Below are 26,844 nucleotides of genomic sequence, written 5' to 3' on the forward strand. Positions count from 1 at the left end.
AGGCTTGCTGTGTGACCCTGGGCAAGTCTCTGCCCTTTTCTGGGCCTCAGGCTCCTCACTGGTGAAATGAGGGTTTGGACATGGTGACCTCAGAGGAGGCCCCTCGCAGCTCTGACCTTCTCTTTCTGCTTCTGTTTCTGGGACTGGCAGACGGGGCACAAGCAGGCTGCCCCTCTGTGGGGGATGCATGGCTGACAGCTCCCAGCAGGTCACCTCCGGGAGGATGCGATGGCCCTAGAAACAGCCTTCACTGCAGCACAGAGTGCCCAGGCTTGCCTGCTTACCAGGCCCATATGGTACCCCCTGCCAGCCGGACACCACCAGCTGCCCTTCACCAGCCAGCCCTGGGTGATTACTTTTCCTTCAGGCTCCAGAATGTTCTCTCTGCCCCAGGGCCTAGCTGGCTCAGGGCTGGGGGACTCTGCCCTGCAGACCTCCCTACACATCACCATAGCCCTTTGCAGGAGAAGTTAGCCTGATGTGGTGAAAAGCTCGAGAGAGGATGGAAGGGAGGGAAGAAGGGAGGAAGGAAAGAAACACTGACTGTATTCCAACTCCATTTGGACCCCTTGCTAGGCATTTGGGATTCAGAAATAAATCAGAAAAACTTATTGCCCTTGAAGGACGCAAAGTCTGGTGGAAGCAAATAGAGTAGAAACAGGCAGCTGCAACACTGCTGAAAGCTCAGGCCTGTGGCATCCCACAAGGAGAAGCCTGACGGATGGTAGTCGGGAAAGCTTCCTGGAGGAGGCAAGTTTATAGGTGAATTCTTCTTAAGGAGAAGACTCAGACTTTCCAACTCATGTTATTTATTACAGACAGCCCTGTGGAATAGGTATTGTTGCCCCTTATACAGATGAGGCTCAGAAAGGTGAATTCACAACCACCAAAAGGAGGAAAGCTGAGTTCAGACTCCTGGCATTCTACTGTAGCCTAAGGCACTGGGTTTGAGTTCGATCCTGGCCTCTGACTTGCAGAGACCTGCAGTGAGTGCTTCTCTCCCAGGCCTTGGGCTCTTATCTGTAAAGTGGGTCTACTGCTGGCTGCAGTGTTGCTGAAGCAAAGGACATAATGGCCGAAAAAGCACTTAGCTTATAGAGGAATGCCAGCCTCCCTGTCCCGCTGGTGACAGCACAGTCCTGTTTTTCCCCCAACATGGGAACAGGACTCCTGCCTTCTGAGCCAGAAGCAATCCCAGAGATGGAAGTTCACCTTACTGATGCAACATGCCCACCCCCCAGAAGCCAGGCTGTGGCCTGGATATATGGGCTCTCCTTTTGACTCCCTTTGGTAAAGCCTGACAGGAAGGTACAGGATTCTAGAGAGAATTCTAAATCCTGGACTTAGAACATCTGTGCTTGAGGAATTCTAGAATCCAGACTCCTCTTGAAGTGCCTCCTATCAAGCAGGGCAGGCTCTGGGTCAAGGTCTGGTAGATTGGAAGGATCACTAGAGACAGGATCTCATCTCACTTTACAGATAAAGATTAAGACCCAGAGAGGGGAAGGATTTGCCCGAGGTCAGTCACACTGAAAGTCAGTGCTAGAACTAAGACTCCTTTCCCCACACCTCAGAGCATAACACCAAGGCCACACCACCTCTGAGGCTACTTGGGGAGTAGTGTGGGCAGGGGGCAGCCCAGAGTGCCCAGGTGGTGCCAGGGAGCAGGCTGAGTCTGTTGGGTGAGTAAGTGCCCAACGGGTCTTGCTAAGGCAAACTTTATACTCCGGCCCTGTTCCCAGCAAAGTGCTACCACTGTCAGCTCTCTTTCCAAGCCTCCCACTGCAGTGGGCATCACCTTCCTCTTGGACAAGCCCATTCTCTCCCGTCCTCAGTCTCCCCATCTGTAAAATGGTCTCCAAGTAACTTTCAGCTGTCTAGAAATCCTAGCCCAGCGCCTCCCGCGGCGGGAGCAGCGGCTCTCCGACCCTCAGCCTCCTACCTGGTGGGAAATAAGGGGTTTGGGGAGAGAGAGGAAAAGAGGGGGCGTCTAGGGCTTTCGGCTCGCTGCCTCAGGGGAGTCCTTTGTCTGGACAGCCTTGGGGAAATGGGGCAGAGACTGGGCGGGGCGGGGCCTGGGGCGGAGCCTGGCCGGCCCTCGCCCCGCCCCGGCGGACGTCGGCGCGGACCTCGCGCCGGGGAGGGGAGGAGCGCGGAGCCCGTGAGCCGCCTGGCCCCGGCGGAAAGTTTTCCCTGACGGAGTTTTGGCGGCGGCGGCGGCGGCGGCGGCCCGAGCTGCCATGGACGCGCTCAAGTCCGCCGGGCGGGCGCTGATCAGGAGCCCCAGCCTCGCCAAGCAGAGCTGGGGGGGCGGCGGCCGGCACCGGAGTGAGTGCGTGCGCGACCACCGGGGCCCGGCGGGGGCCGGGCGGGGGTCGGGGCGCACGGACCCTCCTCCTCAGAGCCCCGGGGGCGGGGGGAGAGGCAGGGCCTGACTCGCTCCCTGTGGCCGGGAGCGACCTTACCCGGCCCTGCGGGATTCGGGGTCGCCGAGGGTCAAGCTGTGTTCCTACTCCCGTCCCCATTCTATGCGGCTGGGGAGGAAGGGCAGAAGCTGGGGGAAGAAACCGGAGCTCGGGGTCCCAAGGTGCGGGCTGCAGTCGGAGGGAGGTTGCAGGTCAGAGGAAGAGACCTGCGCGACCCCAGCACGTCCCCTCTTTGGACAGCCACGGGAGGCAGGAGCTCAGCGTCGGTACCCGGGGGAGGGGGCATGGGGCAGGGGCTTGGGAAGATACCCCCATCCCGCACCCCAGCACTATGGCCCCGAGGTCAGCGGCCGGCGGGAGCCCCCTTGCCCCCTTCCCCTAGTCCAATCCACGAGGTCACCTTTTGACTCCCGGGCGCCCAGAAACCGACTCAGTGTGAGCCCGGGTTTGCAGGTACCTACTTGAAGTTGGGGGCGAGGCTCAACCTGGGGTCTTGGGAGGTACCTGCCACACACCGGCCCATCTAGACCCCGTTGTCCCCTCCTCTGGCTGGGTCCAGGTGGTGCCAAGGCCGGCCTCCTGGCTATTTTTGAAACCTGTTTGTTTCTCGCACCTCCCCGCTTGAACTTCTGATGTCCCTGGGCGCCCGGGCGAATGGCAGACTCTGCCGCCACCTCTCCCAGGGGCGTCTGGGAGCCTGGGAGGAACCTCACCCAGCTCCCCCTCCTCTCCCTGTCTCCAGTTACTCTCAGGGAACCCGTCACCTGGCACCCTCCCCTGAGGCCTGAGAAACCCGGCCCTTTTCACGAGGAGAAACGGAGGGGCTTGTCTGGGGTCACTCAAGCCTTCCTGGTAGATATGGAGCCAAAGCCAGGACTCCTGCATACTGCCCCCCATGCCCCAACCGCCTGGGACCCTGGCCTTTCCAGGCACCAGGAAGCCGCTGTCAGTACAGTCACACCCCACCCCCTTCCCTCTTGGCCTTCCAGGGCTCCGCCAGGGGAGCCCTAGTTTGCTAGGCCCAGGAGAGGCCCAGGAGTGCCAGCGTGTCTGGGCCTAGGGAGCCTGCCCTGCCCCGCCTCTTGCCTGGCTCTGTGGTTCCAGCTGTGCCTGCCTCCTAAACCAAGACAAGACTGGCATTGGGAACGTGGGCTGGTGTCAACTGGTAGGGGTGGGATCAGAGACCATTAGGACTGGACTAGGCCAGGGATGCACCCATCTCCCACATTTATTGACTCCCAAAATAGCTCCTTTAAATATTTGTGGGATTTGATCAGGACTGAGAATGACGGCTTGTTGCAGTGGGGGAACCCTGCAGTTTTCTCTAGGGATAAAGGAGGGGGGTGGGGCTCTGGGCAAGGGAAGGAAACTTAGGAGCCCCCCTTCCCTTGGTATCCCTCACTCAATATGGGGAAGGGTGAGAGTTAGCCACCTTGGATGGTGGAAAAGAGTTTCTCTTGCCTGCTCTGATGTTGGACAAGTCACTTGTCCTTTCTGAACCTCAGTTTCCTCATCCGCAAAATGGACATAACAATTCTAACCCAGTAGGGATGTTGAGAAGGTTGTTGACAATAACACTTCCTTCTGGCACCTAACTGGTGGTTTCCTTCTCCCCCATTCCCCTTCCCGCTGCCTGTCATGTGGACCTTCAACCTGATACTTAATGTGGTGGAAAGAGTTTTGGGGGCTCAGAGCCTGTCTACGTCTGTGGAGGAAAGAAGAGGAGAGGCCCCTTCCTATTAGGCAGACCCCAGTAAGCCCAGAGTGCCATCCTGGAGCCTTCTGGACCCAGAATAAGCAAGGGCGAATCCCCACCTGTCCCTGGTTATTAAATCAGTTTTCTGATCTGTAAATTGTTAATAACAGGAGTACCCACCACAGATTTTTTTGGGGGGGTGCAGGTTAACTGAAATCATGTTTTGCCTGGCATAGAGAAAAAGTTCAATAAATGGTAACTACTGCTTTTGTCCCTCTACCTTTTACATAGTGTTTTTGCTTCCATTATTGCCTTTGCTCCTCTGAGGTGACAGAGCAGGGATTCTTATTAGATTCATTTCTCAGATAAAGGAGCCTGAGGCTCAGGGAAGTGGAGTCACTGGCCCCGACAGAGTGCTTCCAAGAGCCAGCTGCAAATCTGTAGCCCAGGGGTCTTACCAGTGTGGCCTCATGGACTCTGGCCACGGGAGTGACTGGGGCAGGGCTGGCAGCCCCTGAGGACAGTGGTGGCCACAAGTAGAGAGCGAAGCCATGGGGTGTGTCTGGGGTGGAAGTGCTGGGGCAGCCTGGCCTGTGGTGGTGTCCCAGCCAGGCCTTGGAGCCAACCCTCAAGAAGCTCTGAGCCCTGTGCTTGAGTTTTGGGGCCAGACTGAAGCCACTGGAGTTAAGGTTAGAGGTTTTTTTTTTTTTAATGTTTATTTTTTATTTATTTATTTTTTCTTATTAGTCATCCATTTTATACACATTGGCGTATACAAGGTTAGATTTGATACCCGCTATCGGCTGTGACTCGCTCCTCACCCCTCAAGGTCCTCAGCTGGGATTAGCATGATCATTGTTTAATTTGCAGAGAAACTGAAGCCCAGAGAAGGACTTGCCTGAGGTCCCAGAGCAAAGCCAGCAGCAGACAGCCTTCTTTGCCCTGAACCTCACGGCCCCGTGTCTCCCAGTTAGTGCTGACTTTGAAGGAGGGCTCTCTCCTTCTCCCACACATGGCTTTTCCCCCATCTCTTTGGGAACCATAAATATTCTGTCTCAGTCCTTGGCCTGGGTTTTCCTTTCTTCCAGCTGCCTGGAAGGGTGGTTCACCCTGGCCCCTCAGTACCCTTATTTCCAAGAGGAGTCCCTCTGACCCTCGGGCTCCTCCAGGGGTTGTCAGAGAACTCCATGAGAATGGGTAAAAAATCTGAGGTGCAGGTTTCAACAAAGCTGGTTCATGGTGGTAGGCGGGGGACGGAAGATCTATTCGTCCTTATTTATAATGTTTATAATGAAAAATATAGATAAACCCCAAACCATAATATGTATTGAGCACTGACTGTGTGTCGGGCACTGATAGAGGTGTCGGGAAGTCTGGGGAATGCGTCCATCTCTCTTCGGATAGCGCCAGCCCTCTGGGGGAGGAGGTAGACAGCATGACCAGGGTGGAGATGAGTGGGGTGCTTGTGGGTGGTGGTGACGCCAAGAGGAGAAAGATAAAGCGGGTGAGGAAATGATGGGTGGTGTCTTTGGGTTCTTCTAGAAGCAGATGCTGAGATAGGGATCTGAGTAAAGTCACTTATTTGGGACGAGATCCCAGGAAATGTTCTTAGGAGAAGCGAGAAGGGAAAGGAGTCCAAAGAGTGGACAACATGAAGCCAGTTTCCACTGTGGGCGGCTGGGACGCCACCTGTGGGGAGCTCTGGAGCAGTTACTCCATTTGCGGGGCAGTTCCCGTCAGTGGTGGGAGTGGGGCTGCTGGGAACAGGAGCTCTTTCTGCCCCAGCCCGCGTGGGCCTCTGAGTCTCCGGCAGCCAGAGAGTGGCGTGTCAGGTGGCGTGTGTGGAAATGGTACCCACCGAGGAGATAAAGGTGGGGCACTGAGAGTGTCAGTGCAGGGGGTCAGGGAAGGCCTCTCGGAGGAGGTGTGAACACACATATGAATACAGTACAAGGAGGGAGGAATCTGGGAACAGCATTCCAGCCAGAGGGAACAGCAAGTGCAAGGGACATTTAACTGGAGGCTGGGACGCTGCTTCTCACAGGTCTGGCGGCTGAGGGAGGGGCGTGTGGCTTGAAGGAGTCAGGTCACCCACCGCCCACTGAAAGTGAGCCAGACGCTCCTTTCGGGCAGCCTCCAGGGCAGGATACCCATTCTTCCTGGGTGATCCCGAGCCTGGCCCTGCTCATGGGAAAGGGCTTGGTGGGCTGCAGGAGAGGGCAACGAGCACAGCTATGGGACTCAAGGCCCAGCACTGTGGATTATGAGTCGTGGCCAGACACCTCTGAGCGTCTTCATCTGTGAAATGGGAGTCCTAATATATCCTTGACTCTTCTCATAAAGTACTGCAAATGGCTATGTACACATTAAAGCTCTTTGCACTTGACCCTTGGTAATGACACAACACTCACACTCGGTATCTACCAGGCACCGTTCTAAGCCCACCTCATGTGTATGCTAGTTTCATCCTCACAACAACCCCATAGGGTGGGTACAGTTGTTGTCCCCATTTTTAAATGAGGAAACCAAGGACCAGGGAGGTAGAGTGACTATGAACCCCACAGCCCGTCTCCAGACCTCATCATTTTAACCCTGACAGCATATTTTTCTCTTACAGTATAAGTAAGTACTTAGGAATGGTAGCTGCTGCTATTATCTTTTTTTTTTTTTTTTTTTTGGCCGTGCCCCATGGCTTGCAGGATCTTATTTCCCCGACCAGGGATTGAACCCGGGCCCCCGCAGTGAAAGTGCAGAGTCCTAAACACTGGACCGCAGGGAATTACCTTTTTTAAATTATCATTTTCTTTTGATAGTCTTAACAACTTCTCAAATTTGCCTAGCACTTCTCACATGCTAAACCTTTTTCTGATGACACTCCTGCAGGCCTGAGCCCATTTGTCAGGTAAGGAGACTGTGGCCTAGAGAAGCAGCCACACTCCAGGTCACAGCAGAGCTTGGGTCCTCTTTTGAGATGTCACTCTGTGGCTCCTGAGGCCATCTCCCCACCAGGCTGGAGGAGGCTGGAGGCCAGGACCCCTGCTGGAGGTTCCCCCCTGGCCCATGGGTTTGGCTGCAGCTCTGATGTTCCAGGCACCAGCCAGGCTGGGTCTCCCAGGGCAGCAGAAGGGGCACAAGGGCACAAGAGCTCTGCCTCCTGGGCAGGGGCCCGCTTAATAAGGAAAGAGTACATGTTTGCAGCTACAAGTTAGACTGGGCGTATGGTCCATCCATCCCCAGCTAATTCTGACAGCAGGTCATCTGTAAAATCGTAAAGTTAAAATAGTGCAGTCATTACCCACTACAGGGCCAAAAATAACCAGGACCGGAACAGCGCTGTGGACTCAGGCCTGTATTTGCCTGGGGGCCTCCGGGAGCTCTTCCTGAAACCCTGGGCTCCTCCTGGGAAGGAGCATGTGGCCTGCAGCCTATCTGAGGTGGCTGGATGGTGACCGGGCCAGTGTGGCAGTGAACCCTACCTCTGTCTTTATTGAGTGCTATTTGGTTCTGGTTTCTTCAGGGAGGGTATGGGGTGTGAGAGAACTTACACCTCACTGAAGAGATGAATCATGCCCAGAAGTATAGGCGCGGAGGCAGGGTTCCCTGGAGGGGCAGGAGGATCTCTGCTGGGCCTGGGAGGGGCAGGGAGAAGTAGAATGAGACAGAGCAGCAGCACTGAGCAGGGATGCGCCTTCTCCATACTAGCTCCTGGGGGAGGCAGACGTGCACGGCAGTCCTTCAACAGGAAAACACACAGCAGGCAGCTGCTTGGTGGTGGTGATATGGCTGTGGGAGGAAGAGAAGGAGATCCATGCTCAGGAGGGGCAGAGAAACCCCTGACAGGAGGAACAGGCCCCAGGAGGCAAAACCATGGGTGGGGCCCTGGGCTAAGCACATTACATTTTATTGTCTCATTATCCTGTGTTATTATCTCATCAAAGGGTCACCACAGCCCTGTGAGCTGGAGACTTTTGCTTCTCCCACTTTATAGAAGAGACAGCTGAGGCTCAGGGAAAGTAATTAACTTGCTCGGGCTCACTCAGTGGATTCTAGGATTAAGGCCCTTGCTCTTAACCACTAGGCTATACTGCCTCAAAGAAGGCTTCCTGGAGGAGGCTGGATGTGAGGGGTTTCAATCAAGCAAAGGGAAGGGCATTTCTGGTAGAGGGAGCTCCTTGAGCAAAGGCACAGAAGTGGGAAAGTAAATGTTACGTCATGGGAAGAAGCTGTGTCTGATTGGAACCTCTGCTGTGTGTGCGCGCCTGCATGTGTGTGCGTGTGCATGTGTGTGTGCGTGTGCTTGCGTGCAGGGATATTGTGGGGGAGACGAGGCTGGGCAACCTATCACTTCGCAACAGTCCTTGTGGGAGTTGCCAGTAGTGGTTTGGGAGCTGGGGTCCCTTTGATTGCTGTGTGACCTTGCACAAGTCCCATCCTTCTCTGGGCCTCAGTTTTATCATCTGTCAAGTGAGGAGGTCGGGCAGAGGGCCTCTGAGGCTGATGAGTGGCAACCAGTCTACCAGGGCTCTCTTCCAGGAGGCCATAGAAGAGGGGAAGGGTCAGGCTAGGGAAGGAGGATTGCAGAAAAATGCCAAGCATTTCAGAGGTCAGGGGGGGACTGGGGAACGTTTTGACAGCAAAGAGGTCGTCTGTGACCTTGGCAAGCTTTGGCCCTTTCGGAATGGAGGGAGCGGAAGTGGTTTTGGAGAGGGGCCAGGAAAGGGCTGAGCTGGCGGAAATGGGAGAGAGAAGACATGAAAATGGGGAGAGGAAGGATGTTTGCCGTGGGGCAGGGATGGTTAATGAGATGAGCAAGGCCACCCCTGATGGATTGGTATTGCCAGCCAGGAGCCTTTTTTTGAGAAACAGTTCAAAGCCTTTAAATCAGAGGGAATAGGGCTGCAGTTGATTAGCAATGTCTGCCAAGGACACAGGCGACAGGCATGGCAGCACATAGTCTGCCATCCTTGCTTAGATGAATATCGGGTTGAAAGTGGTGGTCTAGGCATCTACCTACAGAGAGGAAGCCTCAGGAATTAAGAATTACGGGGGGGGGATATACCTCTGCCTCTAGGAACTTCTCCATGACCTTTTGCTAAACTGAGGGTAGTTTGCCTCATGGCAAAATAGCGTTTGCCTAATGGTTAGGAACTTGGGCTTTAAGTGTCAAATAGACAACTAATTTGGCAAATTACTTGTCCTTTGAGCCTCAGTTTCCTCCTCTGTGAAATGGGAATGAAAGAATGCCAGCTTGCAAGGTAGCCGTGAGTGTTAGAGGTAATGGTAAGAGCTGCTGCTTTGTTGTTACTGTAGCTCTGTTTTGCCCTGATGGTGGCAACATTCTTGGTTTCTTTGAGAGCAAGGCCCATGTCTGAGTTGCTCCAGGGTTCCCATCACCAAACCCAGGACTGGGACACCTCGGGGACTTTCTGATTCTCTTTGGAGGATCAAGTGAAATAGACTCATGGTTGATGGGACAGAGGATGGGGTCACTTTGGGGTCTTCTCAGTGGGGGCTGGCTTCATGTGGGGTGGAGGCCTAAGGGCAGAGGCTGGAGGGCAGTGGTCCAGGGTCCAGAGCTGAGGATGGGGTTGGAGGCATTGCAGGCCTGAAAGCCTTGGGGTTGTCTGGGTTCCTTCACTCAGGAATGCCAGCTGCATGCCAGGCTCTGGATGACAGGTTAACAAATTCCTGCTCACCTGGGTCTCAGTTTGGGGGACGAGGTACTCCTGTGAATTCTTGTGTGACCCCTCCCACAGTGAAGACCACACTTCCCCTCCTGTCCCTCTGCCTGCTCAGGGCCCTCTCTCACGTGGGTGGGGTGAAATGGAGGCCTCTTTCCAACTCTCCCTCCTGGTCTGTTTCACCACCCAGTAAGCCAGGCTCATCCCCTCATTTCCCAACCTTCCTGACCTTAGTCGTGATCAGAGCTTTCAGAGGATCCTTCCCATGTGTCCTGCTGTGTGCCATTGCTGTAGCCCAGGCATTATTAGTCTCAAAGAGGAGAGGGGCCTTCCCCAAGACCATGCAGGTGGGGGGAAGCAGAGCTGGGATTTGAACCCAGGTCTTCCAGATTCAGTGGCCTTCATATGATGTTTTTTGAGCAGTCACCTCCCCCTTTCCCCACAAAGCCTTACCCCACGCCCGCCCTCCTTGGGCTGCTGTCTCTTTCCTGGTCCCCCTCCTCCCTACCTTTTGGTCTCTGTGGCTGTGCAGATGGAGGAAAGCAGGCCAGGCTGGGGCCATGGGAACCACCCAGTTTTGAATTCTGACTCCAACCCTTTACTCATTGTATGTGGCCTTTGCCTGATGACTTCACCTCTCTAAGCCTCAGTTTCCTAATCCGTAAAGTGGGAATAATACCCATCTCCCCAGGCTGCGTTGAAGATTCAATAAGAAAATGGCATGGTTTGCCCTCAGCAAGTGTTAACGTTGAAGTTAAGAGTTTGGGCTTTGGACTTGAATATAAGAGTTTGATTCTTGGCTATTGCACTTGCTGGCTCTGTGGACTTGGTCATGTGATTTCGCCTCCCTGGGCCTCAGTGTCTTTGTCTGTAAATGGGTATGATAAAAGTGTCTGCCTCGTAGGTTCTCATGAGGGTCAATGAGAAGATTTTATGTAACGCTTCCTACCATGGTGCCTGGTACATACTAGAAAATGTTAGTCCTTTATTAAAGATAAAAGTCATGATGGATGGGGGGACCCCAGTGTCCCTGCTGGGTCTTCCTAGGAGACGGGGGCTGCAGGCGCTGTCGCTGTGGTGGGCCCTGCCCGGCGGGGTCTGAGCGCCTATCCTCCTCTGCCCAGAGCTGCCCGAGAACTGGACAGACACCCGGGAGACACTGCTCGAGGGCATGCTCTTCAGCCTCAAGTACCTGGGCATGACGCTGGTGGAGCAGCCCAAGGGTGAGGAGCTGTCGGCCGCCGCTGTCAAGAGGATCGTGGCCACGGTGAGCCCAGTCAGGGCGGGCTGTGGGAGCACGAGGAGGGGGTAGCTCCTTCTGGGGGTCGGGGGACAGCACTCATCCCCTGCGTATCACCCTGACTGAATGTGTTGCAGCTGCCCTGCCCCTGCGCCCCCCTGCGTCCAGCTTAGAGACTCGAGAGGGCAGCCGTTGGGCTGACAGGGTCCAGTCAGTGCCCTCCTCTCCAGCTGCTGTGGCCATGGCCTCTCTAAGCCTCCCCTCCCTCAGCTCAGGCCACCGGCCTGGGGTGGGTAACTTAGTGCCAGGGAGGGATAGCGGGAGGGTTGCTGGCACCCAGCCACTTGCCCTGTGGCCTGAGGGACTGGATTTCCTCTCCAGCTCTGAGTGAGCGTGTGCCCTATGAGTCCACCTCTCTTGGTGGTCTCGGCCCCCTCTGCTCAGGCTCTGGCAGGTACGGTGGGTGGAGCGTGGAGTCCCCATCCTGCTGGGCTGTGATAGCGCATTCAGCCCTCAAAGTCTGAGGTCCCTCCTAGCTGTGTGTCCTTGGGCAACTCCCTTAACCCCTCTGAGCCCGTTTTCTCCTGAGGCAAAGCCCTGCCGCCTGTGAGGATGACTCGAGGTCCCGTGCTTGGCAGACAGCGGGTACTCAGTGAGTGACACTTGTCCCTGTTTTTATTAGAAGAAGGTGTTGGCTGAATTGTCTTCCCCATCATGTCTGCCAGTCACCTAAGGTGAGGCCTCCCGTGGGCCTCGCGTCTGGGGCTTAGAGCAGCTGGGTGTAGCCCACGAGGGTGGGTCCCAAGTGAGGCAGGTAGGCTCCTCTGACCCACGTCTGCCCCAAGGCCAAGGCCAGTGGGAAGAAGCTGCAGAAGGTGACTCTCAAGGTGTCGCCACGGGGGATCATCCTGACCGACAGCACCACCAGCCAGCTCATTGAGAACGTGTCCATTTACAGGTACGCTCAGCGTTGCGCACATTCACTCTGCTGCTCGGGGCAGTGGATGGAGTGCTTTGTCTGAATCCAGACTCTACCACTTCCTATCTGGGTGACCTTGGGGCCTTAGTTTCCTCCTCTGTGTGTGGGGTTGGAAACAGATCCCGCCTGCTGTGCGGTTATGAAGCCCTGGATGCCCAGCGCCTGGCTCACAGTGAGCATGTGGCTAAATGGCAGTTGCTGCTGCCATTATCACTAGTTGCAGCCGGCCTGGGACACCCCTGCCCCCCACCCCAGCCCTCAAGTGTGCTGCTGAGTCAGGTTTGGAGCAGAGAGCTGCGCAGTCACTGCTTTTTTCGCTGGGAATGCAGCAGCTCAGCTCTGGACATCTGGCCAGGCGGAAATGGGAGAGAGAGGCCAGGGAGGCCTCAGGCAGAGTCTGAGGCCAGAGTGTAGATGATCTCTGTAGGAGGTGGGCGCTGTTCACAGGGCCACAGGCCTGGCCCTTGGAGCCTCGGGCTGTCCCCGCCTCTCTCTTAGCTGGTCAGTTGTAAGATTTCAGAGCTGGAAGAGACAGGCAGCTCAGGTCCATTTTCCAGGTGGGGTAGCTGAGACCCAGAAAGTGAATTGCCCAAGGCCACGTGGTGAGAAGTGACCGAGCTACGCCCAGGACACCGAGGCCAGAGTTCTATCAGGCCACTCGTCCCTGCACTCTCTTGCCTTGTCTCCAAGCAGGTGGCTCAGCTGGCTGGAGCAAAGCCAGTACTGGGGTTTGTGGGGGGGGTGGATGTGTGTTGAGGGGGTGGTTTTAGAGTTTCTAGCTGGTGTCCAAGTACCTGCTCTGATGAGGTCTGTGCCAGGTGAGGAATCAGACCCAGCCCCTGCCTTCAAGGAGCTTCCAGTCTAGGAGGGGATGGAGCAGAGGACATGGGAGATAGAGTATAAGTGTGTCCCAAGAGGGCAGAGAAGGAGAGGCCTGCCTGGGGAAACTTGGGAGGGCCTCTCACGGGAGGTGGCGCCTTGCTGGGGCTTGAAAAATAGCAGGATCTAGTTGATTGATACCGAAGACCCAGGGCATTTAGGACAGGAGGCTGGATCCCCTGGGTTGGAGAAGAGGCAGTTGGGAACCTGGCACCCCCTCCCTCTGCCCACCTGGAGGTTTTAAGTGGTGCTGATCCCTTTGTCAATGCCTGTGATTGAAACTGGGGCCGCATGAGATGAGGGAGTCTGCTGAGCTCCTGTCCCACCTCTGGGCTGCCAGCTCCTCTCCTGATTGGGATTCCCAGGATGACTGGAGGCAGCAGGGAGGGATCAGACAAGGGGGGAGAGGGTGTTTCAAGAGGAGGGAGCTGCTGTGTCTCCCTCCTAGGCCCCCCCCCCTACTCCCAGCTCCTTTTCCCCTGGCCACGGCTCTAAGAGAAGCTGTCAGTAGTCTCAGTCACCCTGGGAGAGATGGGCCTGTAACTCATCTGACCTGTGCGCAGGTGTGTGATCAAAGGGAGGGCAGGTGGGCGACACTCAGGTGAAGGGCACTGTGGGCAGGGTAGTGTCCTGCCCCCCTTTCCAGCTGGTTAGCACAAACTCTTAAGAGGCAGCATGGCAGTGGTTACGGCCTCCGGAAACTAGCCTGGTGGTCTGAGACTCTTAGCCTTAGTTTTCTCACCTGAAAAGTGGGGATAGTACTAGAACCCATCTCAGAGGGCAGTTCTGAAAATTCAGTGAGGTGATATCTAGAACGTTGCCTGGTGTACAGTAAGGGCTCACCTACTACTATTTTCGGATGTGACTCAGTAGAGGGGGATGTGCCCTTCCTCCAGTCTTTTTTTTTTTTTTTTGGCTGCGTTGGGTCTTCACTGCTGCACGTGGGCCTTCTCTAGTTGCAGTGAGCGGGGGCTACGCTTCGTTGTGGTGCGCGGGTTTCCCATTGCGGTGGCTTCTCTTGTTGCGGAGCACGGGCTCTAGGCACGCGGGCTCAGGAGTTGTGGCTCGTGGGCTCTAGAGCGCAGGCTCAGTTGTTGTGGCGCACGGGCTTAGTTGCTCCGCGGCATGTGGGATCTTCCCGGACCAGGGCTCGAACCCTTGTCCCCTGCATTGGCAGGCAGATTCTTAACCACTGTGCCACCAGGGAAGCCCTTCCTCCAGTCTTTACCACCACTCCTTCTTGCCTAGCCTGGGTTTCCCCACTCTCCCGCACCCCATGGATGGCCCAGGATGCTAGGCCCAGAGTCCCACCCTGGTGGAGTGGGATGGCAGGCTTTCTGGAACTCAGAGGAGATGCTCTAAGGGGCTTTCGGGATGTGGTCAGGCCCCTGTGCCGGAGTCTGGTGACACTTGCCACTTGCCTTTCAGAATCTCCTACTGCACAGCAGACAAGATGCATGACAAAGTGTTTGCATACATCGCACAGAGCCAGCACAACGAGAATCTTGAGTGCCACGCTTTCCTCTGCACCAAGCGGAAGATGGTCAGTGGGGAGGGGCTGGGCTTGGGCAGGCTCTAGCCTCGTCTTGGCAGCCCTGCCTTGTGGGCCCTGACTGGGGGGAAGGCAGGACCCAAAGGTGACATCAGTTAAAGAAAGTATGAAATCCCTGGCAACCTCAAGTGGGTGCTGAGAGCTGAGGGCACCGTGTAGGGCTACAGTCAGGTAGGCCACCTGTCAGGATGGGCTGCCCTCGGCTGGCCTGTGGGCAGCGACAAGCCCTCGTTCCCAGTGAGTGCCCTGAGCCGCTTCCTCTCTATAATGTGATTTGATGGATTTGAGATCTGGGGCGGGGGGGTCTCCTGTCACTATAAGGTGCAGGGCCTTATAGGGATTAGTCTATAGAGACTGGTGATCAGAGGTACCCAGTGTGAAAGGCAAAGGCGAGGGCCCTCAGAGGACCTGGCTTGCTGTGGCCAGAGAAGGGAGGGAAATGGCCATATTTTGGTACCTACTCTGCGCCTGTTTCAGTGGTAATCTTTAAGGTACCGTCTCATTTATTTCTCGGAACAACTCTGCAAGGTGGGCGCTGTAACTACGTTCATTGTTTTTATTTTTATTTTTAATGAGGAAACAGCCTCACAGAGGTCAGCTCTCTTGCTGAAGATGATGTGGCTAGCTGTCATCTAGCAGAGGGTGCCGTTAGCTAGCAGAGGGTCTAAACCCACGTTTCTCCTCTTCCTGCATGACTGTGAGGAGCCAGGAGTCCCTTACCCCATTTCCAGGCCACCCTGACACAGCTAGCTGGGACGAGCTGGACCTCAGTGGTCTCTGGGCTTTTGTCTTGAACTTCGTGGCAAGCAGCTGGAGTGAGTCAGCCTTTGGCATTGAAGTTTTTGTTTCTGAGGCCCCCAAGGTCTGAGCATCCGCCCTGTAAGGAGGTTCCCGACATTTATTGATTTAGTATTGGCCTCTGTTAACCTCTGTGTACGAAGCCCAGAGCCCCAGTTCCTGTGCCCTATGGTCCTTATAGCCAAGGAGATAGAATCCGTTCCCCTCCCCATGTCATCAAGGACATATCCAGGACATCACAGTCTTAAAGTGACCCCCGCCCCGCCCAGGCTTTCTGCTACCCCTCAGGGTCCTGTTCTCCAACTTCAGAGCCAGTAGTGGAGCATCTTCCAGTCTCCCTCTCTGCTCTGTCATCACATTGCTGTTTCTGACTCTCACCCTCCTGCCTCCCTCTCATAAGGCCCTTTGTGATTGGGCCCGCTGGGTAATCCAGGATAATCCCCCATCCCTAAGTCCTTAACTTAATCACATCTGCAAAGTTCCTTTTGACATGTATGGTAACATTCACAGGTTCTAGGGATCAGAATGTGGACATCTTACCGGGGGTGGGGTGGGCTGGAGGGAGCACGATTCAGCCTACCACAGGTCTTGTGGAAGGAGCACTGTAGGAGGAGACAGACCAGGGGCCTGATCCTCTGTGACCGTGCATAAGACCCTGACCTTCTTTGGGCTGCATGCCATCAACAGAATGAGGAGGTCACCTCAGTGACCTCCAGGGTTGTTCTGAAAGGTCTCAGTTTCTTTTTTGCACCTTGTTTCTTTCCTGCAGACTCGGTGTCGCCAGCCACTCACCCGGGGCCTCATGATGCCCTAGGTCCCTGAGCTGCGGTGGCTTCTCCCGTGACAGCCTTGTTCCCACAGAACAAGCTCATTATGTCCCCATTGTTTGTCTCTTCCTCCCCACTGACCAGAGCAGGCACTGGGCAGGGGCAGCTGGCTCTCAGCCATTGCTGCAGTGCAGGGGCTCCCAACATGTAGAGGCTTCCTCTGGGATGGGGAGGTCGGGGGTAAAAGAAAGTGGATGCTGGCCCAGCGGCTAAGGGAGCCTGGCCTTGGGCCAGAGGACTTTAGACAGGCTTGAACAAAACCAGTCTGCCCCAGGCCAAGAGGTCAGGTACTGGGGAAAACAGCCAGCCACTGCTTGGTGCTGACAGCAGAGCCATCGGGCAGAGGGACGGGCTCCTGCTGGACACCCAGGGCCCAGACTCTTCGCTTTTCTTGGCCCATTCTCATCTGTATCAGGAGCGGCTGGATATTGGCTTGTCCATCTCCAGCCTTTCCCGCCTGGCCTCCCCATTTCAGGGAGCCCTGGGGAGGCCCCTTGGAGAGACAGCCCAGCCCAGGGCGATGTCAGTAGACCACCTGATGCGTGTAGTGTCCTTGTGGCTCCCAAGGCCTCAGCTGAGCCCAAGCTGCCAGTGTGTTATGGCCTCATGGTCTGGCCACGTTGGAGACCCTGAGACTCTCAGGGCGGAGTGGACGTTTCTGAGGAGGAGGCAGGAGGTGAAATGGGCGCCTCGGTCCGCATCCTGCCTGCTGGCAGGTCCCTCCACATTCTTGCTGCTGCCTGTCCCAGGCTGAGCTCTGTGTCGGGCACTGGGGACCCAGGGTGGCCGTGAAGATGCGAACGAGGCAATGGGAGAGAAGAGCCGGGATTCAGTAACGGGCATACAGGGAGCTTGGTTCTCAGGTGGAGGTTATTAAGTCACTCTGGAGGTGGCACATGAAGAGTTCTCAGAGAAGGAGACATTTTGAGATGGGCTTTGAAGGATGAGTAGTAAGTAGGAGTTTGCCAGGCCAAGAAAAATGGGGCAGGGTGGTGAGGGGGTGGGTGCACTCTAGCACAGGAATCAGCACGTGCAAAGGCACAGAGGTGCAAAATGAAGTGGTATGATTGGGGGTTGGGGATTCAGATGTCACCAGAGCCTGGGTGGATGGCTAGGTAGAGTCAACCTCAGGGGAGCCTTGAATTTGGATGCTGACGTAGCCCTCAGTCGTTTTGGCCAAGGGCCCAGAGTCTCCACATCCCCACCCTTCCTTGCTGGGCTGCCTGAATGAGCACGAAGCCTAGGACCCACCCAGACTGAGGGGCAAATGGGTCCCTTTCTGGGTCACCCACCAGTTTAGCTCAGCTCAGGCAGCCCAACCACCTGGCTTCTCTTTCCCTGTGGCTTCTATTGGGCATGGCCAGGATAAGGTTCTGTACAAAGAAATGTTTCCATCTGCTCACCTGGGAGGCCTCAGCCAGCACTTCAGCCTCTGGGCTCTGAAGTGAAGGTGCCATTGCTGGCATCGGTGGGGAGCCCAGGGTTGCAGTACAGGTGGACTCCCTAATTCTACCTGGGGTCGGGTGCGGCAGGGCTATTCTCCCTCCCAGGCCACTGGCATTCCTCAGGTCATCCTTTTGTGCAGTGATTTATGCTTCTGGGCAGCAGGGCTGTACAGGGCACCTAGCCCGACTTGGTCTGAGAACCTGGCTGGGGTCCTGGATTCCGGGGTCCTGGCCCAGGTCTGCAGCCCTAAGCTAGACCTGGTCTCCGTGAGAAGCTGACAGCCTGGTTACCCAGAACAAGACAGGGACGTGAAAAACTGGGCAAGGCAGTACCTGGTCAGGGTAATAAGACAGACCCACAGGCCAGAGGCACTCAGGAGGGGCAGGTTTCTGGCCTGCGGAGTCAAGGAGGGCTTTCCGGTGGGCAGGCCTGAGCAGTCCTTCCATCGCTAGTGCCCAGATTCCTGCAGTCGCCCAGGAAAACGGGGCCCACCCCCTCCCAGTCTCTGCCCAGCCTGGGCTTTCAGTCACCTGCATGCATCTGCATCTTGAGTTATATTTGGTTTAACTTGCAGCTCGGGACTTCAGGGTGAAAGGGCGGGGATGTACGCAAATGAACAAGCAGATTTATGCAAAAACAGTGTCAGGCTTGTGCCCTCAGATTTCCTGGAGGCAAAAATAATGGCGTTCCCATCTCCCTGCCACACTGGGTGACCAGCCCTTGCTTGGGCGTATAGCGATCTGACTCTGGCTGGTAATTAGCCCATATTTTTATTTCATGGGCAATTCTCAATGGTAACTGGGTCTATTAAACTTGATCCAGACGTGACAGCTTAAATTGTAAACAGCTGTGAAGAGTTTCATACTTAATTACCATATTTAAGTTTTGCCATAAAGCACCCGTACTTCCATCAAAAATGTAAATGACAGAGACATTCAAATGAGATTTTATACTTCGTGAAATTTAATTGGCATGGCTCAGTCAGCTTGTTTAGGGATTTTAAATTTAAAAAAATTTTTAAAGGCAGTAGCCACAGATTCATTTCTCAATTAAATTGAGTTGTCTGGCTGAGGCGAAGGGAGTGGGGCTGAGGCTGGTTAGGCCTGAACTTGTACACTTGAAAGAGTCTGGCGCTTTCTTCCCCAGGCCGAGCTTGCAGAGGAGGCTACATGTTGCTTCCGGCTACAGTTGCGAGCTCTGGGACTTCCACTCCCAGAAGCTGAGCTGATTAACCCTGAACTGGAATCAGAGAGGAAAGGGCTGAGTTGAAGGTGGGCTAAGGGTAGGTCCTGGCTGGAGTGTAAGGCCTCAGGAGACCTGCCCCCGGGCACATGCAATTCAGCCAACATCCTAGACACCCCTGGAGGGCTCTGGGAATCAGGGGTGTTCAGAGTCGATGCTTGCCTTCAGGGAGCACCCAGGTGGGGTGACACAGGCATGTGAGCTGGTGACACTTTCATATGCGTGACACCAGAGAGAAGTAGGCAGGGATGTGGGAGCCCAGTGCCTGCGACGTGACGTGACGTGCGAGAGGTGGTGACATTTGAGTTGGGTTTGAAGGAGTAGATGGGAGTCCCCCAGGGGTTGAGGGACAAGGTGTGGCCCTTCTTTACAGGTGGGTTATGGCACTGGATGGTTTTAGTCTTCTGCCCTGGGCCCTCATTGACATATTGCTCCTGCCAGGAAATGTAGAAGCCTCCTACTACCTTTCTGGCATTCAGTTATAAGCCCCTCTGACCCAGCATAGTAGTAACCAGAGTCTAAGCTTTGCCTCTCCAGCTGTGGCTCATTCAGGCAGTGGCGGGGTCCTTTCCAACTCTGGCTTTTCTGTTCTCTCATTTTAAGGACTAAGTTACTGTGTGCAGTCCTCAGGTAATTAGGGAGGACTTCTCGGAGGAAATAAGCCTCACAGTTAATTGCATTTAGGGGAACTCAAAGGCTAAGGAAAAAAAGTAGAGGTGAATAGCCATTGCCAAGGTGGGGATTGGAGTACCCGTGGGAATCTTGGCTGGGCTCCAGGTAGTGAAGATGGGGCCCAGCTGCCTGGGGAAGGTGTGGCCTCATTACATCTGCTTTGGTGATGTGGGAGGGGCCAGGACTCTGCCTCCGCCCATCAGGCATTCCAGAGCCTGGGACAGCCAGGGTGGGCCTGGCCTGGAGTCCCTGGGCCTCCAGTTGAGACTTGCTTTTACCTGCCTAACACTGTACCCCTCCCCCGACCCCACTTCCTGTTTTTCAGGCCCAGGCTGTCACCCTCACAGTAGCCCAGGCCTTCAAAGTCGCCTTTGAGTTTTGGCAGGTATCCAGGGAAGGTGAGTCTTGTTTGTGGACATGGTGGGTGGGGTGTACAGGGGCGTTGAAGAAGACCAGCAGAGCAGTAGGGGTGGGGAGGATGGTAAAGACTCTGGAGTCAGGCCTGGACTGATCGTCAGCTTCATCACCTATCTGGTTTGTGGTTTTGCACAGGCCCCTTCACCTCCGAGTCTCAGTTTCCCCATCTGAAGAATTGGGAACAGTTGTCTCCCTCCCCCAGGGTCCTTGTGAGGATTAAATGAAATATGCAAAGTTTCTTTTCCCCGTTCTGGAGACCTAACACCTGCCCCCTGAGATTGGCCACAGCCTACCCCCTGCCCAGTGATGGCTAGGGATGGAGTGCTGGGGTCGGGGGCTCCAACGCGCTGTGCCTTGGTCCCACAGAGAAGGAGAAGAGGGAGAAAACCAGCCAAGACGGAGGGGACATCCTGGGTGGGGGCTGTCGAGACAGCACCCCTTCGCTGAAGAGCCGTGAGTCTTGGACGGGGGAGGGGCTGCATGGCACGGGGCCCTTCATCCAGAGGGTCCACCTCCCTCCTGGGCTGGGGTAAACTCCTGGGTTTTTATCTTTGTTTTGTTGTTAAATAAATAATGCTTGTTTATTATAGAAAATTAGCAAATGCAGGTAAAGGGGAAAAATTACTTGTTTTGGTGCATGTTCCTCCAGATATGTCTCTATACAGGTATATAAATCTGTGTATACATCTCTCCCTATACACTTTACATCTTGTTGTGTGATCTCTTAAAAAACTTAATACCTGTTGTGAATATGGGTTTCAGCCTAAACCATGAGTGGGAGAGAGCTTCCCACCCTATGGGCAGCTGTCCAGCTGCTTCGGGAGGTGCAAGGGTGGGGCTCTGGGTGGTCTGGGTGATAGGCCTGGAAAGGCCATGCCCAAGGAGGGAGTGAGGACCAGGGTAGCCCAGGAGGCTCCAGGATGGGGCCAAGAGATGGGGCTGGGAGACAGGGACCTCCTCTCCTCCTGACGCACCTAACCCCTCATAGTGGTCGCCACTGGGAACCTGCTGGACTTGGAAGAGACAGCCAAGGCCCCGCTGTCCGCGGTCAGCGCTAACACCACTCACATGGACGAGGCACTGCGACCTCAAGACTTAAACAGCAGCAGCGTTGTCTGGGTGAGTGGTCGTGTGGCCTGAGGACCCCCCAAGGATCCAGTGAGCCTCGGCCTGATCCCTGGATGAGGCCTAAGGCAGCTCCAGGGTGCAGGCCCTGGCACCCGTGACTTGCAGGCCTCTAGGAGGGCCTGACCCAGCCTAGCAGCAGCCACACCCAGGGTAGGGGATGAACAATGTCCCCTTTGAACCTAGGGCTGCGCCCCCAACAGGCTTGGCTCCCAGCACAGCTGTCTCCTCACAATGCCTGGCCTCTTGGCCTGTGCATCCATGGCTCTGCCCACTGCAGGACCAGCCAAAGGCCCCCTTGTTCTCGGCATGGGCACTTGGCTCCTGAAGCCTCTCCCCCTCGGCCCTCTGAACGAGAAGCCTGAGACTCAGGCAGGCAGCCTGGCCCTTGACTCACTCTGTGACCCGGGGCAAGCACTCTGACCTCTCTCTGTCTCAGCTTTTTCACTTCTTCATTGATGATGATGACCTCTGCCTGCAGAATCTCCCAGAGGAACATAATTTTTTTATTTAAAAAATTAGAAATTTTTTTCATTTGGAAATAATTTCAGACTTATAAAAAAAATTACAGAAATGGTACAAAGAATTCCTGTTCCTCTTCGTACAGATTCCCCAATTGTTAACATCTTACATAACCATGTTACAAAGATCAAAATTGTTAACATTTATGCAACACTTATATAATCTACAGACCTGATTCACATTTCTCCATTTGTGGAGATATCCTTTTTCTAGTCCAGGATCTATTGCAGAATGACATGTTACTTTACTTGTCATGTCTCTTTTTTTTTTACGTTTTTGCAAGATCTTTTTTTTTATCTTTATTGGAGTATAATTGCTTTACACTGTTGTGTTAGTTTCTGCTGTACAACAAAGTGAATCAGCCACGTGTATACATATATCCCCATATCCCCTCCCTCTTGAGCCTCCCTCCCACCCTCCCTATCCCACCCCTCTAGGTTGTCACAAAGCATCAAGCTGATCTCCCTGTGCTATGCACGTCTCTTTAATTTTAAAAATCTGGAACATTGATGGATTTGAAAACCTATCAAATCCCATTGCCTGTTGGGGGCCACCCAGTGTCCCCCAGGCAGGCACTGTGAGCCTGTTCTCTGCAGTCTGGGAGCCAGCCTTGCCACCTGCCCGCCCTCCCGGAGGCTGTGGAGGGAGCCTTGCCCATTGTGTTCCCACCTCGGCTGTGGCATTCCTGCCGTCAGCTATCCCTTGTGAGCTTGCACTTTGGGCTCAGCTTCTGAACGTGGATGAAAGCAAGAAAACCTTCTTCCCATCCTCCCTCTTGGAATTTGACAGCTGTAGAGATCGTCCGGTCCAACCCCCTCATTTTGTGGAAGGAAAAGCTGAGTCTCAAAGAGGAGCAGTGACTTGCCTAAGGTGTTGCTGAGTCGTGGCAGAGCTGGGAATTGAACCCCCATGTCTTTAGGCACCTAGGTGCCCTTTCTCCTGTCCCACATCCCAGGTTTGGGTCCCTGTGCTGAGATGCTGGTGGCAGTAGCCAGGTGGAAGGCCTGCCTGTGCCTGTTCCTCTAGGCGCCCACCAGACTCCTATGCTTGTGCGCCATGTCCCTATAGCTTACCCAGGGCTGGGACAAGCCCCGGCTCTGAGCACGGGCTCCCCCTCTGAGGGTTCTTATCTCCTGCTTTGTTTTCCCCAAGGAGCTGGATGATGGCCTGGATGAAGCATTTTCAAGGTAATGTTAGCTGGGCTCCTGGTGCTGGGGGAGGAGACCTGGCACTTGGGGGTTGGTCTCCAGGGCCCTTTGCCATGTCTTAGAATGTGAACTCTGACCTTCCCCAGAGCAAAAATCTCAACTCAGATACCTCCAGGGCTGGGGAGCTCACTATCTGGCTTGGTCTGCCAGAAAGTTCTTGCTGTTGAATCAAAAGCTATTCCTTGTGGCCGCTCTACCACAGGCTGAGCTGAACTGAGCACACCACAGCTCAGGTTGGCTTCCTCTTCCTACACCTGGTGTAGCCTTCAAAAATGGGCTTTTTTGCAGGCTTTGTTCCTTCCAGAGGTTTTGCATTTATGGAAAGGGGCAGGGAGAAGGCAGTGTTTAATTAAGCCCATGGAGCATTACGTAGAGGAGGGATGTGAGGCCCATTAGGAGATATTTGGTCTAACCAGAGGCTGGTGGCATTTCCCCTTTTCCCAGGGGCCATCTCTGTCCATGGCTACCTTCAGCTTGGGGACACGCCACCGAGAAGGCTGGTTGAGGAGAGGCCCGGGCAGCTCAGGCTTCCGAGCACTGGGCCCTGGTCAGCCAGGCCTTCCTTTCTCCCTTGGGACCCTCAGCAGCCCCCTACAGCCCTCCCCCGCTTCCCCATCCCCTTCCTGCCAGAGCCAGTGGAAACCTCTCGACCCAGCCCAGGTCGGGGGAGCGGCGTGTGTGGCCCCTTCATGATTCTTTTTACCATCTTCCCAGCTTCTCTGGCTGACTACAACCCCCTTGTTTGAAGGAAATCTTTCATTCGCTTTTTCCAGATTACTAAAGTGTCTTGTGCCCTTAATGAACAACATGGAAAATCAGCAAAGCGTTAAACAGGAAATAACACCATCCCATAATCCCACAGCCCTGACTTTGGGGCTTAATTCACGCTAATCTTATCCATATACATTTTTTTGCATTGATCAGCTCGTCATATTTGCATTTGGGGATCCTGATTTTCACTTACTCCTGGTGTATCAGGAGCATTTCTCCAGGCTGTTAAAAACTCCTTGTAAACACCTCATTCACTGACTGCCTCATGTTCTTTTAAGGACATGGGCCGTAATTTATTTAACTCTCCCTATTCTTGGTACATGCAGTTGTGCCCCTTTTTGAATTTACTTTGTGAACAGCACTGTGTTGAACATAGTTAAAGCCAGTGGTCTTCCATGGTTGCCCCAGGCTCTCTCCCACGCATGCCCGTCTCTGCCCTGGCAGCGCTGCCCTTTCTCCTCTTTCCTGGCATTTCCTGATGGAGCTGTGGACGGTGTGGGTGCCCCAGCCTCTCCATGGTGGGAACGCCACTGCCTGCCCCACAGTTTTCTGAGCCGCTTGACCCTCAAGGGTAGGCTCTCTGGTTAGAGGCTCCACCTCTCCTGACATCCGGGTCTTGCTTCTTTGGCCGTGTGTCCTGCCGTTTTCCCACCCACGTCCTCTCACTTCTGACCCTGGTGCTGGCTAGGCTGGACCGGCTCCTCGGGGTCCCGCCAGCCCCTTGCCTGGGCCCCCAGCTCACACAGCTCTGCCTTCCAGGCTTGCCCAGTCTCGGACGAACCCTCAGGTCCTGGACACTGGACTGACAGCACAGGACATTCATTACGCCCAGTGCCTCTCGCCTGTCGACTGGGACAAGCCTGACAGCAGTGGCGCCGAGCCGGACGACCTCTTCAACTTCTGAGGCCTGGGGCTGGCAGGACACGTGACAAACCAAAGCCACCCACGTCGGGGGCGGGGGCCAGCTCCAGGACCCCCAGCCACTGTCCTTCAGTCGGCAGCGCTGTCAGTCTGCAGATCAGAGCTGCAGCCAGTCAAGCAGAGGGAAGTAGAGATTCTTTTTTAACCCCGTTCTTTCTCTAAGAACTGAAAGATGCCTTGAATATTTATTCAGTGACTCCTGGTTCAACTCAGAAGCTGGTTTTGCATCAGGCACCAGCTCAGTGTTATAACCAGCTTTCTGCCCTCTCTTGAGCGAGCTCTGCTCCACCGTGGGTGTCAGGATGGTGACCAAAGCATTTCTCGTCCCTTCTCTTCAAGGGCCCAGATTTCCCTGGAGGTGCCCTTGCTCCTTACTGAAAGTAGTCGGATCGTTCATTTCTGTCATCCTTTGAGCACAGGAGGGCAACACAGCCTCGGGAGAAGACTGTGACATCCAGCCCGCCTTCCGTGGGGGGCCCAGCGGGCCGGGGCTTGGGCTTCTGGCCCTGGGGGCTCTCAGAGACAGAGGGGCAGCCCCTGACCAAAGACAACACGTGGCAGGCACTTTAAAGCATGCACAGCAGGTGTGGCCCCCAGCTCCTCGATGGTGCTTCGTTGCGTAGAGCTTTCTTTCTGCCCTTCTTCCGAGAGATGAGGCCCAGAGTCCCCATCAGTGCTTGGAACCGGTGTAACTGGCTGCCCTGGGCTCCCGGAGTCTGCCTGCGACCGTGGGGTCATCCGTGTGACCGCCTCCTGCAGAGCTCCCACCCTGCCCTTCCCCCTCCACGGGGATGAAGGTTTTCCCGCGCTGCTGTTCGGTCTGAGCCCCACCTCCCCATACTTCCTGAGATAGTGCATGAAACCTAACACCTAGATTTGTTTGCGAATGTTTGGTTGCCAGTTTCTAGATGAGGAAACTGAGACCACATGCATGGAAGGGGTAGAGTCAAGAGTAGAACCCAGATCTGGTGCCAAAGCTGCCTTCTCACCCACACCTCTCACAACTCACACCTCCTTTTTTCTAGCTTTGTTGCCCTCCCAGGAACCAAAAAGCCCCAGCTATTTTCCGACCAAAATGTGTTTCATAACAAACCATCTGGTGCCTTTACTCACATAACTGGCATGAGCCTGTGTGCCCTGCTGGCTATCTCGCTGTTGACTTCTGTGAAAATGGAAGTGTTTGAAGTCTGCTAATTCAGAGGGTGAAACAAAACCAAACTTCATAAGCATCATGCTGTTCCTTCCTGATGCTCCGACCCCAGGTCGGGGACATACCAGCAGCAGCCTGTCTTCAGAGTCTCCCTTCCTCCCCTTTCACCCCCATGGGGCTCCCAGCAAAGCCGCCAGCACATTCTTCATCCTCAGGTGCCTCCCAGGCCTGGCTTTACCAAGCTTAAGTCTCTGGTGATAGTTGGAGCAGGTTTCACCAGCCCAGGAAACACACCGTTTCTTAGAATCTACGTATCTAAGCATCTGAATCAAAACACAGAGACAGGAGTGCCTGGGTGAGAGGTGGGGTGGGATTGCCTTTATCACAATGTGAGGATAACTTCCTTTCCCTGGCCCAGCTCCTGCACCCCCGCTGCCCACCCCAGATCTCCTTGGTATCAGCCCCTGTATTTGTCGTGAGGCAGCAGGGCTTGGGCCTGACACGGGCCACCCTTGGCACGAGGGTCCAGGAGCCCTGAGAAAGGCTGTGCTGTGTTTGTGTGAGTCTCCATGGGGCCTTCATCTGGTCTCTGGCCAACAGTGGTCAGTGTGCTCCCCTTGTGTCTACAGATAAGTTTTGTTGTGCTTTACTTTGTGTTGCTGTAAAGGAAGTTCTAATGAGGAAAAAAATAAGTAATAAATGTTCTCTTTTTGAAATACAAAGAGCACTTGCATGGAGTGTCCTGGTGGCCACGTAGGAGTGTGGCCTTGGGCAGCCCCTGCCCTGGGTGGTTGGAGCAGTGGTGGCCACAGACCCAGACATGGGGGATAATGGTCTGTGATCCCCTAGATGAAGCCAAAGGGCCCCCTTTCCACCAGGCAGATAGGTTGTGTGATGAGGTCATCTCTGGATAGCTTAGTGAGCTCAGCACTGGAGAGGCCTCTGAAAACCTAGGTCAAGGCCTCCTAACCAGGGTCTGTGACCCCTTGAAATGTACATTATGCGTGTGGCCACACGAACATTTTTCTTGGGGATGGTGTCTCTCATTTCCATCACATTCTCAAATGAGTCCATGACATTTATTCATTTGCCAGACTTTGTGCTAAACACAAACCAGGCCTGGGATTCAGTGCTGGGGACAGCAGTCCAGACACCCTCCCTGTCCATGTGGACTCAGAACGTGTGGCTTGGGTGTGACTGGGGACTAGGGTGGGGGGGTGGAGGAAAGTGTGTTTTCGTGACTTGGGAGACCCGAGGTCTAGCTCTGGCTCTGCCACCTGGGGCTGTGACAC

At 54.9% G+C, this 26,844-nt stretch overlaps 1 protein-coding gene across 2 annotated transcripts; it reads left to right on the plus strand.

Annotated features, from left to right (window-relative positions):
* The first annotated feature begins 2,156 nt into the window (after positions 1-2,156).
* On the plus strand, positions 2,157-26,274 carry LDLRAP1 (low density lipoprotein receptor adaptor protein 1). 2 transcript variants are annotated; one of them, XM_068539191.1, is made up of 9 exons: positions 2,157-2,328; positions 10,928-11,070; positions 11,889-12,001; positions 14,330-14,444; positions 19,764-19,836; positions 20,222-20,308; positions 20,844-20,974; positions 22,655-22,689; positions 24,241-26,274. In XM_068539191.1, the coding sequence occupies exons 1-9, from the start codon at positions 2,241-2,243 to the stop codon at positions 24,383-24,385; spliced, it is 930 nt and encodes a 309-aa protein (XP_068395292.1). In that variant the 5' UTR covers positions 2,157-2,240; the 3' UTR covers positions 24,386-26,274. The 2 variants fall into 2 exon arrangements, with proteins under 2 accessions (XP_068395292.1, XP_068395293.1); XM_068539192.1 differs by having other exon boundaries at positions 22,658-22,689.
* The last annotated feature ends 570 nt before the right edge of the window (positions 26,275-26,844 follow it).

Source organism: Eschrichtius robustus, chromosome 3 (genome assembly GCF_028021215.1).
Source record: "Eschrichtius robustus isolate mEscRob2 chromosome 3, mEscRob2.pri, whole genome shotgun sequence".
Classification (NCBI taxonomy): domain Eukaryota; kingdom Metazoa; phylum Chordata; class Mammalia; order Artiodactyla; family Eschrichtiidae; genus Eschrichtius; species Eschrichtius robustus.

Bases quoted from the DNA above. Each gene is read 5' to 3' on its own strand.
- LDLRAP1 (XM_068539191.1), top strand. From the start codon at position 2,241: ATGGACGCGCTCAAGTCCGCCGGGCGGGCGCTGATCAGGAGCCCCAGC. The intron at 11,071-11,888 runs GTGAGCCCAGTC...GTCTGCCCCAAG, and splicing joins TCAAGAGGATCGTGGCCACG to GCCAAGGCCAGTGGGAAGAA. The intron at 20,975-22,654 runs GTGAGTGGTCGT...GTTTTCCCCAAG, and splicing joins ACAGCAGCAGCGTTGTCTGG to GAGCTGGATGATGGCCTGGA.